The sequence below is a fragment of the Leptidea sinapis genome, chromosome 20 (assembly GCF_905404315.1).
Source record: "Leptidea sinapis chromosome 20, ilLepSina1.1, whole genome shotgun sequence".
NCBI lineage: Eukaryota > Metazoa > Arthropoda > Insecta > Lepidoptera > Pieridae > Leptidea > Leptidea sinapis.
The window spans coordinates 1,855,258-1,869,543 of NC_066284.1; the positions used below are offsets into that span (position 1 = coordinate 1,855,258).

Consider the following 14,286-nt stretch of genomic DNA (forward strand, 5'->3'; position numbering starts at 1 on the left):
CATTCGTTGTTACTTCACGCTTAATTTTTCCCTCAATTTTTTTACCAGGACCGGATAAATTGTACCGGATGACGGCTATTGACCCGTCCCCATACCCCGTACCCTAGTGAGTACCACTTGGGTATAGGGACAGGGACGGATTTTTTTTATTTAGGGATTATACATATAAATTTTTGAGGATTAGAGATTTGCTGTATTATTTACCTATAATAATTTTATAAAAGTGAAAATAACTCTGTGTGTATTATTTCAAGCTCAACTGGTTTTAATGAAATCCAGTATGGATATAGACGCAGGTAAGAGCATTCTATTCGTTATTACTGCAGGCTTAATTTTTTCCTGAATTTTGTTTGATGACGGCTATCTAACCGTCCCTATACCCCGTATCCATGTGGTATCTACATGGGAGTATGGGGATGGGGACAAAATTGTGTATTTAGGGATTATTATTAGAGATATATTATGTGAGGTTTTTGAGGTTTCGGGATTTGCTGTATTATTTATTATCTATACTATTATTATAAATGTGAAAATAACTCTGTATGTATTATTTCAAGCTCAACTGGTTTTAATAACACCCAGTATGGAAATACACGAAGGTAAGAGCTTTCCATTCGTTATAACTTCTTAACGCTAACACTTCTTTTATTTCCCCGAATTTTATTTACCTGTAAAAGGCCTCCTACGTACCTGATGACGGCTATCTACCCGTACCCATGTATGTACGGTACAACTTGGGTATGGGGTATGGGGACGGGGACGGATTTTTGTATTTAGATCCCTAAATATTAGTTATACAGTATGGATTGCATAACTATGAAATAAATAAAAATATAAGTAATACTAGTGCTTAGAAGTAACGCGAAAGTAATCATTTATTTAAAAAGAAAATATAAAATATTTAAATAAATTTAGAAAGACTAAACTCTCTGTACTGACAACGTACATTAACCTTTGGATCGATGCACGATTTTGGCTTTTGAAGTCACCGCAAGATATGGCAAGGAGAGAGAAGCAAACAGACGGCAACGTTGCTCGATAAACGACCAGCTACTTTGAAATTGAAGCGCGCGGGACGGCAACATCGCTTTTTGATGTTGAAATTTGAAGTTCATTGAATCATTGACCTAGTGACTCAATTCTACACTGCGTTCATATTTGCTCAAAATTAAAAGTCATTCAGTCAACATTTTGATCTAATTGTAGTAATAGTGCACTGATTTTGTTCATTTTTTGTGTATCGTCAGCAAATGCATTAATATATGCAAAATCCATACTGTTCTTTACGGATTCGAGATTTTACTGTATAAGTCTATGTCTTATTTAAAGCTCAACTGATTTTAATCAAATCAAGTATGGAAATAGACGAAGGTAAGAGCTTTCCATTCGTTATAACTAAAGCCTTAATTTTTTCCCGATTTTTTTTTTTAATTATACAAAGAGCCAATTATTTTTTCATTAATTTGTTGAAAATATTTTTTTTTGTTACAGTAAAATAGAGTAAAAGTGTTATTAACTTAATTTTAGTATTTAGTTATTTAGTAGTAAAACTGTAAATGATTTTTTTGTATCGAGAAAGTTCATACAATTCGGTTTCCGATTCAAGCAATATATAAAACTTGATGATCCGACAGACGTTGTTCTGTTCATAATAAAAAAAAACTTGTGGGCGGAATTTCGTAAAATCCTCGTTCATGACCTGTACTCTACTCAGCGTAAGGAACACTCCTACAAAATTTCAAGTCTACGTCTTATGGTTCCAAAGATATCGTGATGAGTTTCTATGTAGGTGGAAATCTCTCATATACGGGACGTCCCACAGTTATACCATATACGAGAGAAGAACCTTAAATATTGAAGACTAGCTGACCCGGCAAACGTTGTTTTGCCATATAAATTATTTTTACAGTTAAACCGTTTCTTGGAAGCAACATTACTTTATTTTTCTAAAATAAACGTAGCCTAAGTTACTCCGTATTACATAAGCTACCTGCCAATAAAAGTCCAGTCAAAATCGGTCCAGCCATTTCAGAGATTAGCCGGAACAAACAGACAGACAGACAAAAATTGTAAAAAATGTTATTTTGGTATATGTTCATTAACATTAACATGTAGTAAAAAACGTTATTTCAATATTACAAACAGACACTCCAATTTATATGTATGTATAGATGTAACATTTTACTGAAAGACTTTAATTAAAAAAATAAATTTAAAATGCATTCACAGATTTTTAAAATTGTTTCCTGATCGAACCGGGAATCGAACATGAAATACCAGTTGTATAACCTAACGGCAATGTCAGCTTTACATATATTTCTTAACAAAATTTTACATTAAATGTTTTAAATTAATGATGCTATATTATTATGTTGTAATGTAAGCCTTATGATGAAGCCTTTCGATCGGAATGATAAAGTCAGTGGTGTGTGTGAGTGAGGCTCGTTTGCACCGGATGCCGGCTAGATTATGGGTACCATAAAGGCGGCTGCCGTGAAGCTGTAATGTGTAAGCATAACTGTGTTTTAGTCTGAAGGACGCCGTAGCTATTGAAATTACTGTGCAAATGAGACGTGACATCTTATTACTTGCCGTAACACCTGTATCTGTTTAAATATTAATAATCGCGTTATAAATTCGGAAATAGAAATTGCAGATAAATTTGATAAATACTTCTCCGAAATCCCGATTATCACGACCAAATACCTTAACTCTTCACCAAAAGCAGCACATGATATGCTTAAATTACAAATTCAAATATTTTTATTCAAAATAGGATTAAAAATCACTTATTGAACGTCAAAAACGACCACCCATTCAAAAGAGACTGCCTCAGACCTGAGAAGAATGGGCGCAAGAAACTCAGCGGGCTTTTTTTTATATAAAATATGGATTACAATGTGATATCGTACAATAAACATTTATAATTAAAGAGCCTGAGGATGTTCGCTTTATTCCCAGTCCGTGGTGTCATTAAGAAAATCGTTTATGCTATAATAACCTTTCCCACACAACGTTTTTTTACAATTCTTTTAAATTTCGTAATACATTTGTTTTGTACATTTTCTGGGATCATATTGTAGAAGCATATACATCGCCCAACAAAAGACTTACTAAATCGACCCAACCGAGTAGTAGGCATAACAAGTTAATGTTTGTTCCTCGTGTTAACATTATGAATGTCTCAGTTTCTAGAGAATTCCTCAATGTGCTTATGAACATACAAAACATTATCAAAAATGTATTGAGAAGTAACAGTCAAAATGTTTATTTCTTTAAATTTTTCTCTTAATGATTCTCTAGGACCTAGGTTATAAATCGCGCGAATAGCCCTCTTCTGCAGCACAAAGATGGTATTAATATCGGCCGCACTGCCTCATAACAATATACCATAGGACATAATACTATGAAAATAACTAAAGTATACTAATCTCGCCGTATCTATGTCAGTTAACCGTCTAATTTTCTTAACCGCATGCATATGCTGCAGAACTAAGCCTATTCGCCAATCCTTCAATATGGGGGCCCCACTGCAATTTGGAATGAATAGTGATGCCAAGAAATACAGCAGATTCCACTGGTTTTACCACCTCTCCATTTAATAAAATATTCGCATCTACATTATTGACATTTGGCGCGGTGAATTTAATATATTTGGTTTTATGGCTATTTAACAATAAGTTATTGGCGCTAAACCAGTACACGATGTCAGATAGAGCATTGTTTACTTCGTCATATAAAACTTGGCTTCGTTTCACTTTGAATATAAGTGAAGTGTCATCCGCAAACAATACCACCTTGTGTTTTTTTTCTACAAGGTTAGGTAGATCATTTATATAAATTAGGAAGAGGAAGGGTCCAAGAATAGACCCTTGTGGTACCCCCATACCGAGAGGAGTCCCAGAAGATCTCCTGCCATTCACCTCGATTCAGAAATCCTATTATTTAAATATGAGATCAGAAGATCGAGTGCAGATTCTCTTAAACCATAGTGACATAGCTTCCTGACCAGCGTTGAATGTTGAACACAAACAAAAGCCTTAGATAAATCACAGAAGATTCCAAGTGCATTCTGTGATTCCTCCCAGGCCTCAAAAATATTCCTGATGAGTTCAACACCTGCATCCGTAGTCGAGCGTCCCTTAGTAAAGCCAAATTGTTTTATATGAAGTAACTTATAAGTGTTAAAGTGAGTAAGCATTTGGCTTAAAATAATTTATTCAAATTTTTTTGCATATTTTAGCGAAAGAGTTCAGATAGTCGATGTAAATGGCAAACGGTCTTCGGGTAAACCTGTGGGAAATAGGTGTTCCACAGGGTTCTATTCTCGGTCCTTTCTTGTTTCTTATATATATTAACGATCTATCGTTTGTGGTAGATGATGATAGCCATGAGATTGTATTTTTTGCTGATGATACTTCACTTATTTTTTAAAGTAAAGCGACCTGCAGATATTGATTACGAGGTAAACAATGCACTCTCAAAGATAGTGCGTTGGTTTGAGACGAATAATCTGCACTCAAACAGTAAAAAAAACAAAGTGTTTACGGTTCATTACACCAAACACAGCGCAGGTACAAACCAACGTACTTATAAATGACCAGAGATTGGAACTTGTGGACACTATGGTCTTCTTGGGTATCACGTTAGATAAAAAGCTTCAGTGGGGTCCACATATTGCCCATCTAGCAGATAGACTCAGCTCTGCGGCATATGCCGTTATAAAGATTCTCTTAGAAAGTACACGAATGTTGCGACCGCTAGATTAGTGTACTTCAGTTATTTTCACAGCATCATAACGTACAGTATTTTACTATGGGGTCATGCTGCTGACATTGATATAGTGTTTGCTCTGCAAAAGAGACTTGCCCTCTTTGCACTGTGCTTTCCCGGGGCGTAAAAAGAATAGGGTAGTCCCAGGCCCTAGGGTGTCGTAAGAGGCGACTACGGGCTTATTGAAAGTGGGAGAGTCACGCTACCGTCTTTTGACGTCAGCACAATCGGGCCAGACTCGTCCTTACCACACTCGCACAGAATACCGGAGTGAAGTAGCGGCCTAGTGTCGCTATGTTTCGCATAGGTTACTGTCGAGGACCGGAGGCCATTCCCCCCAGCAAAAAATCAAAAAATATGAGAGTGGTATCAAAAGATAAATCACCCCAGGAGGGTACCGGCTCCTGTAGAGCCGGAGAATCCCTCCCCGAGCATTCGCGCTCGGGCTGCCTCTCGTATTCTGGGGAGGGCACAATACCGCGCTTGACCAAGGACAAACGAGGCAGTAGCACCATGGCACCCCGCTCCACGCTTAATGTGGACTTTTGTAACATCAGGGGAATTCACTCCAACTTAAACGCCGTCCACCATCACCTTGAGACGGCGCAGCCGGCCCTGTGTTTCCTTACGGAGACGCAGATATCTCGACCTAGCGATACGTCATATTTATCGTACCCCGGGTACAAAATTGAGCACAATTTTATACCTCATGCCGGGGTATGTGTGTACGTTAGGGAGGATATCTGCTGTCGTCGTCTCGGCAATTTTGAGGGTAGGGACCTGTCCACTCTCTGGCTACGCGTAGAATTAGAGGACCGCGTCCGCATCTATGCGTGTGTCTACAGGTCCCATAGTGGTAACGCAGAAACCGACCATCTCATGGGCTGCGTTCAAGCGGCAATTGACGACGTGCTTGTACAGAAGCTGCTCTCGGTAACTTCAACCAGCCGTCCATGCCGCCGTTGCACATGAGGAATGACACCCTGGCCCATACGGCAAAAGAGAAAGCCGATCTCCTGTGCGCTCTTTTCGCCTCCAACTCGACTCTTGACGACAACGGAAAAACACCGCCGACCATCCCACGGTGTCAGAGCTCTATGCCTGAAGTACAGTTCAGACAGAAAACTGTTAGGCGAGCTTTGTTTTCGTTGGACGTCAGGAAGTCGAGCGGGCCGGATGGCATTTCTCCAATCGTGCTTAGAACGTGTGCCCCTGAGTTGACGCCGGTGCTAAGGCGTTTTATTCGGGCACTCTTATTCCAAAGGCGTAGTGCCTGACTCATGGAAGTCAGCCCTTGTCCATCCGATCCAAAAAAAGGAGACAGTTCGGATCCGGCAAACTACAGGCCTATTGCTATAACCTCCCTGCTCTCCAAAATCATGGAGAGCATAATAAGCCGCCAACTTTTGGTATACCTAGAAGGTCACCAGTTGATCAATGACCGACAATACGGCTTTCGACATGGTCGGTCGGCAGGTTATCTTCTGGTATACCTAACACATAGATGGGCGGCGGCTATTGAAAGCAAGGGGGAAGGCCTGGCGGTTAGCCTGGATATAGCGAAGGCCTTTGATCGTGTATGGCACAAGGCGCTCCTCTCCAAACTTCCATCATTTGTGCTTCCCGAGAGCTTGTGCAAGTGGACCTCCAGCTTCCTCACTGGGCGCAGCATACAAGTCGTTGTCGACGGTTTTTGCTCGAATCCCAAGCCCATGAACTTTGGAGCGCCCCAAGGCTGTGTGCTATCTCCCACGCTGTTTCTTCTGCATATCAATGATATGTTGGACATCTCCAACATACATTGCTATGCAGGCGACAGCACTGGTGATGCCGTATACACGGGCCATGCAGGTCTCTCTCGGGAAAACTTTGATCAGTGCCGGGAGAAACTTGTGTCTTCTATCGAGTCCTCTCTCGAGAAGGTCGCGGAATGGGGTAAATTGAACCTTGTCCAATTTAACCCCCAGTAGACTCAAGTTTGCGCGTTTACCACTAAAAAAAAAAACAATTTGTCGTATCACCGCTCTTCGATAACACTTCCCTTAAAGCCTCGCCTAGTATCGGAATACTGGGTCTCGAAATCTCGAGCGTTTGCCAATTCCGTGGCCATCTGGAGGGCTAAGCCAAATTGGCTTCGAAGAAGCTGGGCGTCATCAATACAGCACGGCAATACTTCAAGCCTGCCCATATTCTAGCGCTCTACAAAGCGCAGGTCCGGCCACACATAGAGTATTGCTGTCATCTCTGGTCTGGCGCACCCCAGTATCAGCTCGATCCATTTGACCGCGTGCAACGCAGAGCAGCTCGAATTGTCGGGGACTCAGTCCTCTGTGAACGGCTAGATCACTTGGCGTTGCGTAGAGGCGTCGCTTCATTGTGTGTCTACTACCGCATTTATCACGGGGAGTGTTCCGAAGAGCTGTTCAACCTGATTCCTGCCGTCGAATTCCACCTTCGCACGACACGCCACAAATTAAGATATCATCCCCACCATCTGGATGTGTGGCGGTCCTTCACAGTGCGGTTTTCAAGGAGCTTTCTTCCACGTACTACAAAGCTGTGGAATGAGCTTCCTTGTGCGGTGTTTCCGGGAAGATACGACATGGGTACTTCAAAAAAAGTGCGTACACCTTCCTTAAAGGCCGGCAACGCTCTTGTGATTCCTCTGGTGTTGCAAGAGAATGTGGGCGGCGGTGATCACTTAACACCAGATGACCCGTACGCTCGTTTGTCCTCCTATTCCATAAAAAAAAAGAGAGCTGTTCGTGATATATATCAGCTTGGTTATAGACAGTCTCTCAAAGAAAACTTTAAAGAAATAAATATTATGACTGTTCATTGTCAGTACATTTATGAAAATTTAATATACGTTCACAAAAATCGTCACCCTTTTGCTCTTAATAGTGATTTTCATTATTATAAAACTAGAATTAAGAGAATGCTTTTAACTAAGTCTAGTAGGCTTCATAAGATACATAATAGCTTTAAGGGTAAATGTATATACTTCTATAATAAAGTCCCAGCCACTGTTCAGGCATTATCTATGAATAAATTTAAATGTTTTAAAAAAAATGGCTCTGTCGTAAATCCTGTTACTCCACTGCTGAATATCTAAATGATCGGACAGCCTTGGACTAGATTGTGATCATTGTATAGCGATAGAAATGACTGTACAATATTTTAATATTATTATTGAAAAGAGCGCAATAAAAGAATGCTGGGAGAGTTTCTTGCGCCGCTTCTTCTCGCTCAGCGCCATTTGTTTCCGAAGCGGTAGTAGTATCTAGTAGTTATTAGAAATGACATCAAAAAGAATTCTAAAGGAATCAATTTTGAGAAAATAAATGCCTTTTATCCCTATATCTCAAGGTGACAAGCGCAGTTGTAGTGCCAGTCAGAATTATTTGTTTTTTTTCAATAATCTTGAGTGGCACTGCATTGTAATGAGCAGGGCGTAGCGTTTCCTTTAGCCGAACGTCCTGCTCGTCTCGTCCCTTATTTTCTCAGGTTATCAACTGTAAAGTTGATCCTGTAGATGAAGCCATAACCTTGTTGACCAAGACATACAAGATTTATCAACGATACGTCACTCGAACGGTTGGCTTAGTTTGAAAAGCGCTCGCACGGAACGCTAGAGGTTGCGGGTTCGGGTTTCGCATCGTTCATAAATTTTGTTTTAAAATTTTATTTGCGTCTTTTGTAGTGTTGGTCCTCCCAAGGATCCAAGATCTAGTCAAGATCGCCGGAATAGGTTGGATTGGAGGGCTGCGCAGAACTGATCATTAAGGACTCTACCCACTACAACGTATCATATCATGACCGTGCTATGAACGTATCTGACACGACATGCAACACGATACGCTCTACTATGCCCACTAGAGCGTATCAATTCACTCAACGCACCGGCGTGTCATGCACAGAGCGTGTCGCCACCGGTAAAATATTCTCGCCGACAATACTTGCCGCTCCGTGCATGGCACGCTACGGTGCTGGTCGGTAACGGAACGGGCTAGCGAGCATGGTCTCATACTTTTTAATACAGAGAATATTTTTTTGTCTGACACGTTCATAGCACGGTCATGGTATGATACGTTGTAGTGGGTAGAGTCCTTTAGGCGATCTTTGGGGGAGGCCCTTGTGTGGCAGTGGTAGTTTTCCGGCTGAAATGATGAATGATGATATTCGTTTCACCTTTGTACTTATGACAATATCTCCGGAACCATCACGCCCAGTAATTTCATGTACTTATTCCTTTCGTCGAGTAGAGATTAGATTTGTTGCAGGGCCACTAATTATAACATTTAATATATTTTAAACAATTCTGTGTTTTCTATAAATCAATACCGAAGCCTAATAGTACCTACTTTATGGAACTTCTGCACGTTTGTTCATTTTTCGGTTTGCATGTAGTTCTGTCTGGGCAAATTGCAAAATAATAATATTGGCACAATCTTATACAAATTATCTTGCCCGAAAATAGGCATTTAGCCTGTGTTATGGGTTGCAAGACAACGATATATTTAATACAATATACTTACTTAAACATAAATAAATACGTATAAACATCCATGACTCGGAAATAAACATCCATATTCATTATCATAACATCCGCTTCTTCTCTCTCAGAGCGCCATTTGTTTCCGGAGCGGTAGTAGTATCTAGTAGTTTTTAAAAATGACACCAAAAAGAATTCTAACCGGGATTCGAACCCGGGACCTCTAGTTTAGCAGGTAGGATCGCTAACCACCCGGCGATACAGGCTATACTAACATGTACAGTTATTCAAATTTTTGACCAACATTAACAAGAGACTGTATATTATGACGATAGTATCCGGACGACCGAGCCATGCTTGGATTTTTAAGAATGTACACAACTTGAACGAACAAAAAAACTAATAGGACATCTGGATTCGAACCGGGGTCTTCTGCTTTCCGGATCACCCAATGACCCATCTGAGCTATTATAGTCTTATATATAGTGGTGAAATTTACCTTTGTATTCTGATGTTATTGTAGCCGTTTCTCATTAAAACAGGGATAAAACTACATTTTTTTTAAATTGAAACCTAGCTAGATCGATTTATCGCCCCCGTAATCCCCTGTATACTAAATTTTATGAAAATCGTTGCAGCCCTTTCCGAGATTCAGATTATGTGTCAGTATATGTATATACAAGAATTGCTTGTTTATAGATAGAAGATATGCCGACATAGTATTTTAGTTCCTTATTAACATCTAGTTCTATATAATACAATAACCGCCTGTTGTTTCAGTACGGACAGTTCATTGTTCAGAATTCCGAAGTTGATGAAGACTTTAATGGCAGTTGGCCTCAATGAGGATTCACTTGACCGACATAGGGCAGGTGATGAAAAAATGCGGAACCTTAAGAAATTGCACGCGGTAACTAAGTAAGAATCGCTATATTTTTTACGCTTTATATTCGATTTGCTTATTTATGTATTTATCGTAATCTTTGAATTGATTTTCACTCAATTGAGATTTCCGATTTACATGAAAATTTGCCCATGTATGAGGGAAAGATGACAATACAATATTAAGCTAATAATAAAACTGATGCTGTTTATCAAATTATAATTTAAAATAAAGTATATATGTTGGTTAATTTTTTTTATACATACATGTTTGTACATCCATGGATACAGTTGTAGTTAGAAGGGTCTAACTCAACCGCTGATAGGGATCCGCTGGAGAGGCTAGGAAAAAGAAGGAACGACTTTTTAATGTCTTAACAAACATAACAACATAAAACTGGTTTGACAATGTATACCTGTTAAAATTACTTAAAATAAATTGCGACAAATAAAGTATTAAAACATGTTGAAGTATGTAAAATACTAATGTATTTTTTCCGATCTATTATTAATATTTGTATTTATACCACTCGCCAAGCTTCTAGTTCGCTCCGAAATAACTGCGAATAGTTGGTAAATGTATATTTTGTGGAGTGGCGAAAATGGAATTTATCAATGTATGCGGACTTCAGGGCGTTCTACAAGTTTGGCGTGGGGTACACTAAACGTGGAGTGCTCTAAAATAAAATAATTTTGCAGCGAAATATTTAACGATGGCATAACCGTGAAAAACTACGCAACCTACTTCCGCCATTTGCTTTGGTGGGAGGAGCTTATTAACCGTATCAACTTGAAGGTAATTTTATTCATTTAATAATTTTTCATTTTATGATATTCTTATTTTTTATGGGAGAAATGATAGAGCGAAATGATGGTCCTCCAAACATAGTGTATTACACTCTGTACTCTACGACCCCACTCACTTCACTCTGCGTCCGTGGAATAGAGGCTAAGTTGATTACGTATTGTCACACGCGTTTAATGGGGGTGTAGAGTTACCTTTATATTAATTTACATTTATAACAGTGATTCAATTTTTTTAATAGTTAATTATCACAGCTTTACTCCTTATCATACCATTGTTTACTTAAGTTTATTTATGGAATGAAAATACTCAATAATTACCCTAAATATTACATAAAGGTGCGTAGAGGCTGGTGAAACGCTACATGGAATGTATCATTCTACCTTTCATTGCATATTCGCTCCAAGCGTGGACGCATAGCGAAAAGCACTACGAATCTCCCGCTGATTACTACCTACTAAACTACGTCTGTTTCCGCCATTGAGCCGCGAGCGCGCCGACAAACCGACAAATCACGGGTCTCTCCGCGCGCGGCTTGTTATGCTCGTAGCGTGCGCTTTTTTTTTGCGCGCAGACGAAGGGAAAGGGTTTACCTCCAGGATAAGGACGGTAGGGAAAGGTGGTGAAAGCAAGTCTGCGTTGGTTATGTGGGACTCACGTAAAACCTAGGTGCCTACCCACTAATCACCACCTGAGGTTGGCTTTGGGCAAGTGCCTTCTAAGCCTTCATCGAAGGTGACCTTCTCTTGGGGAGAGAGAGGCGCAAGCGTGGGGAGTGCCCTTATGAAGTATTGTTAAATGCAAATTTTGCACGAACAAGACGTCCAAACTATGAGAAATTGTTACAAAGTGTTTTACAAATTGTTACAAACCTTTCATGATTGCACGGCGAATTATTACCTTTCACCAGTCTGTACGCACCACACTGTTACGAGAGTCACGTTGAATGTTCGCGTGAGTTAAAGAATTCGGTAGGTACTTACCGGCGTAAAGGAATCTTGACCTTGATATACTGTTTTTATGAACTGTAGTTCTATTTTCGTAACAAAACGAGAACAGGATCAAAGCGACCTTATGTCAAAACGATAAATTTCGTTTTCTTGTTACACAAATTTACGGTTCAGTTACGATTGTGATGAAGTTATGTTCCGATTTAGGGAAATTGCACGATGCGTATTTTCGTTACAAGATAGAACGTTAATGGTTGGGAGATGCTTATTTTGCAAAATTCCCTGATAGAGGATAGATAACCCTTTTTATAGTAGTAGAAATATTTTAGTTTTCTTAGAACAACAATATTGGTAACTTAGAGCGAGCTAGTTGTTCAAATATCGTTGACACGCGGCTCCGATCTAGTTATAGGGAAATTATAGAAAAATACCAATCTAAAGCAAAACCTGAATAGAATCGAAACTTTTTTTTAATGGAAAATGAGGACAAACGAGCGTACGAGTCACCTCGTGTTAAGTGATCACCGCCCCCCACATTCTCTTGCAACACCAGAGGAATCACAGGAGCGTTGACGGCCTTTAAGGAAGGTGTACGCGCTTGTTTTGAAGGTACCCATATTGTATCGTCCCGGAAACACCGCACAAGGAAGCTCATTCCACAGCTTTTTAGTACGTGGAAGAAAGCTTCTTGAAAACCGCGGAGGACCGCCACACGTTTGTGGCGTGTCGTACGAAGGTCGAATTTGGCGGCAAAACTTAACTTCCACGATTTTGAAATTACGAGAATAGCACCGCAGTATAGGTTACAAAAACATGTATTGTTATTGTTACTAACAAGACTGTTAGAAAATATTCGAATATTAACAATAAAATGTATAAATAGAAGGAGAATAGTCGAACCACTTGACGATTATATGATTTATATATTTTCAGAAATATAATATGTTTGGAGTACAAATAAAAAAGGGCCACTTCTATAGTATAGATGTGCCTGGGCTGGCTGAGAAAAGACCATCATTGATAAAAGGTATGATATGTTTAGTCATTACTAGCTAAAATATTCAAGGGAAAATAAGGTTTAATGGCAGCTATATTTCATATTATTTTTAAAATGAAAGAGGTGCCTTTTACTCAATCACATTTAATTATACAAATTAAAATAAAAACAAACTTTTATAAACGATGCGGGACTCCAAGACGCCACCTCTGGCATTCCGTGCGAGCGCCCTTTCCAACTGAGCCAACCGTTCGAATGACGTATCGTTTATAAAATCTTGTTCATAAGTTCAAATGTTTTATTAGAAAATGTCTCTATGTGTATGTAAATTTTACTACTCCACAGCTGAATATCTAAGTGATCCGACAGCCTGGGACTAGATTATGATTATTTTATAGCAATGACGGTACAATATTATATGTTTCATTTAAAAGAGCGCAAAAAAAAATACTGGGAGAGTTTCTTGCGCCGCTTCTTTACTCAGAGCGCCATTTGTTTCCGAAGCACTAGTAGTGTCTACTATTTTAGAAATTGCATCAAAAAGAATTCGAAAGGAATACATTTAAGAAAATAAATACCTTTACAGCTTAATTATTACCAAGAACGTCATATTTAAATATGGCGTACTCTGCGAAATGTTATTATGTTATGTGAGTCAGTGATTGTTTATCTGTAATTTAACACCGGCCCGTTGTATATTTCATATGAGAACGAAGCCGGCTTAGTGTTTCTGAGAATTAAAACGAAATACTAAACGCAAAATTAATTCCCATTTCGCCTTTGCGAAATAAGTTCTGTTGGGTTTCATACTTTCATTGAAACACCTATTGTTAAGGTGCACGTTGTTGAAGGATGTTTCTTAACTTCGGACTCAAAAGAGATCTCCAATTATTAGATGGTGAAATACTGGATTGCTGAATGAAAATGAGATTTTTTCCGCATAATTAAATTACAATCTTGAATTATATAGATATAGCCGAATGGTTAGTGACCCTGACTACTGAGCTAGAGGTCCCGGGTTCGAATCCCGGTAGGTGCAATCATTTATATGATGAATATGGATGTTTTTTTTCGAGTCATGGATGTTTATATGCATTTATGTATGTTTAAGTATGTATATTGTATTAAATATATCGTTGTCTTGTGCCCATAGTACAGAGATAATTTGTGTATAAATGTCTAAATATTATTATCATTATATTAGTGGTGATAGTATGACGTAAATGCCGTTTTATACTTTTTTGTAAGATAAAATATTTAGGATCATTATCTATTTATTTCTGCCACTACACGGGAAGGTATAACGGGAACCGTGGGTATCTGGACTGTAGTCAGTTGGGGCTCAGTCTGGCGTTATCGGAGGATATCGAAGGTCTTAATTCTT

General features: G+C 39.1%; 1 protein-coding gene across 1 annotated transcript in view; it reads left to right on the forward strand.

Annotated features, from left to right (window-relative positions):
• LOC126970236 (uncharacterized) overlaps positions 1-14,286 on the forward strand; it is a 49,534-nt gene that overhangs the window by 10,076 nt on the left and 25,172 nt on the right. The window contains exons 6-10 of the mRNA XM_050816043.1: positions 255-296; positions 558-599; positions 10,049-10,186; positions 10,850-10,946; positions 12,839-12,932. Of these exons, the coding sequence (XP_050672000.1) occupies positions 10,083-10,186; positions 10,850-10,946; positions 12,839-12,932 (295 nt within the window). The 5' untranslated portion in view covers positions 255-296; positions 558-599; positions 10,049-10,082. The remainder of the gene's footprint in view (positions 1-254; positions 297-557; positions 600-10,048; positions 10,187-10,849; positions 10,947-12,838; positions 12,933-14,286) is intronic.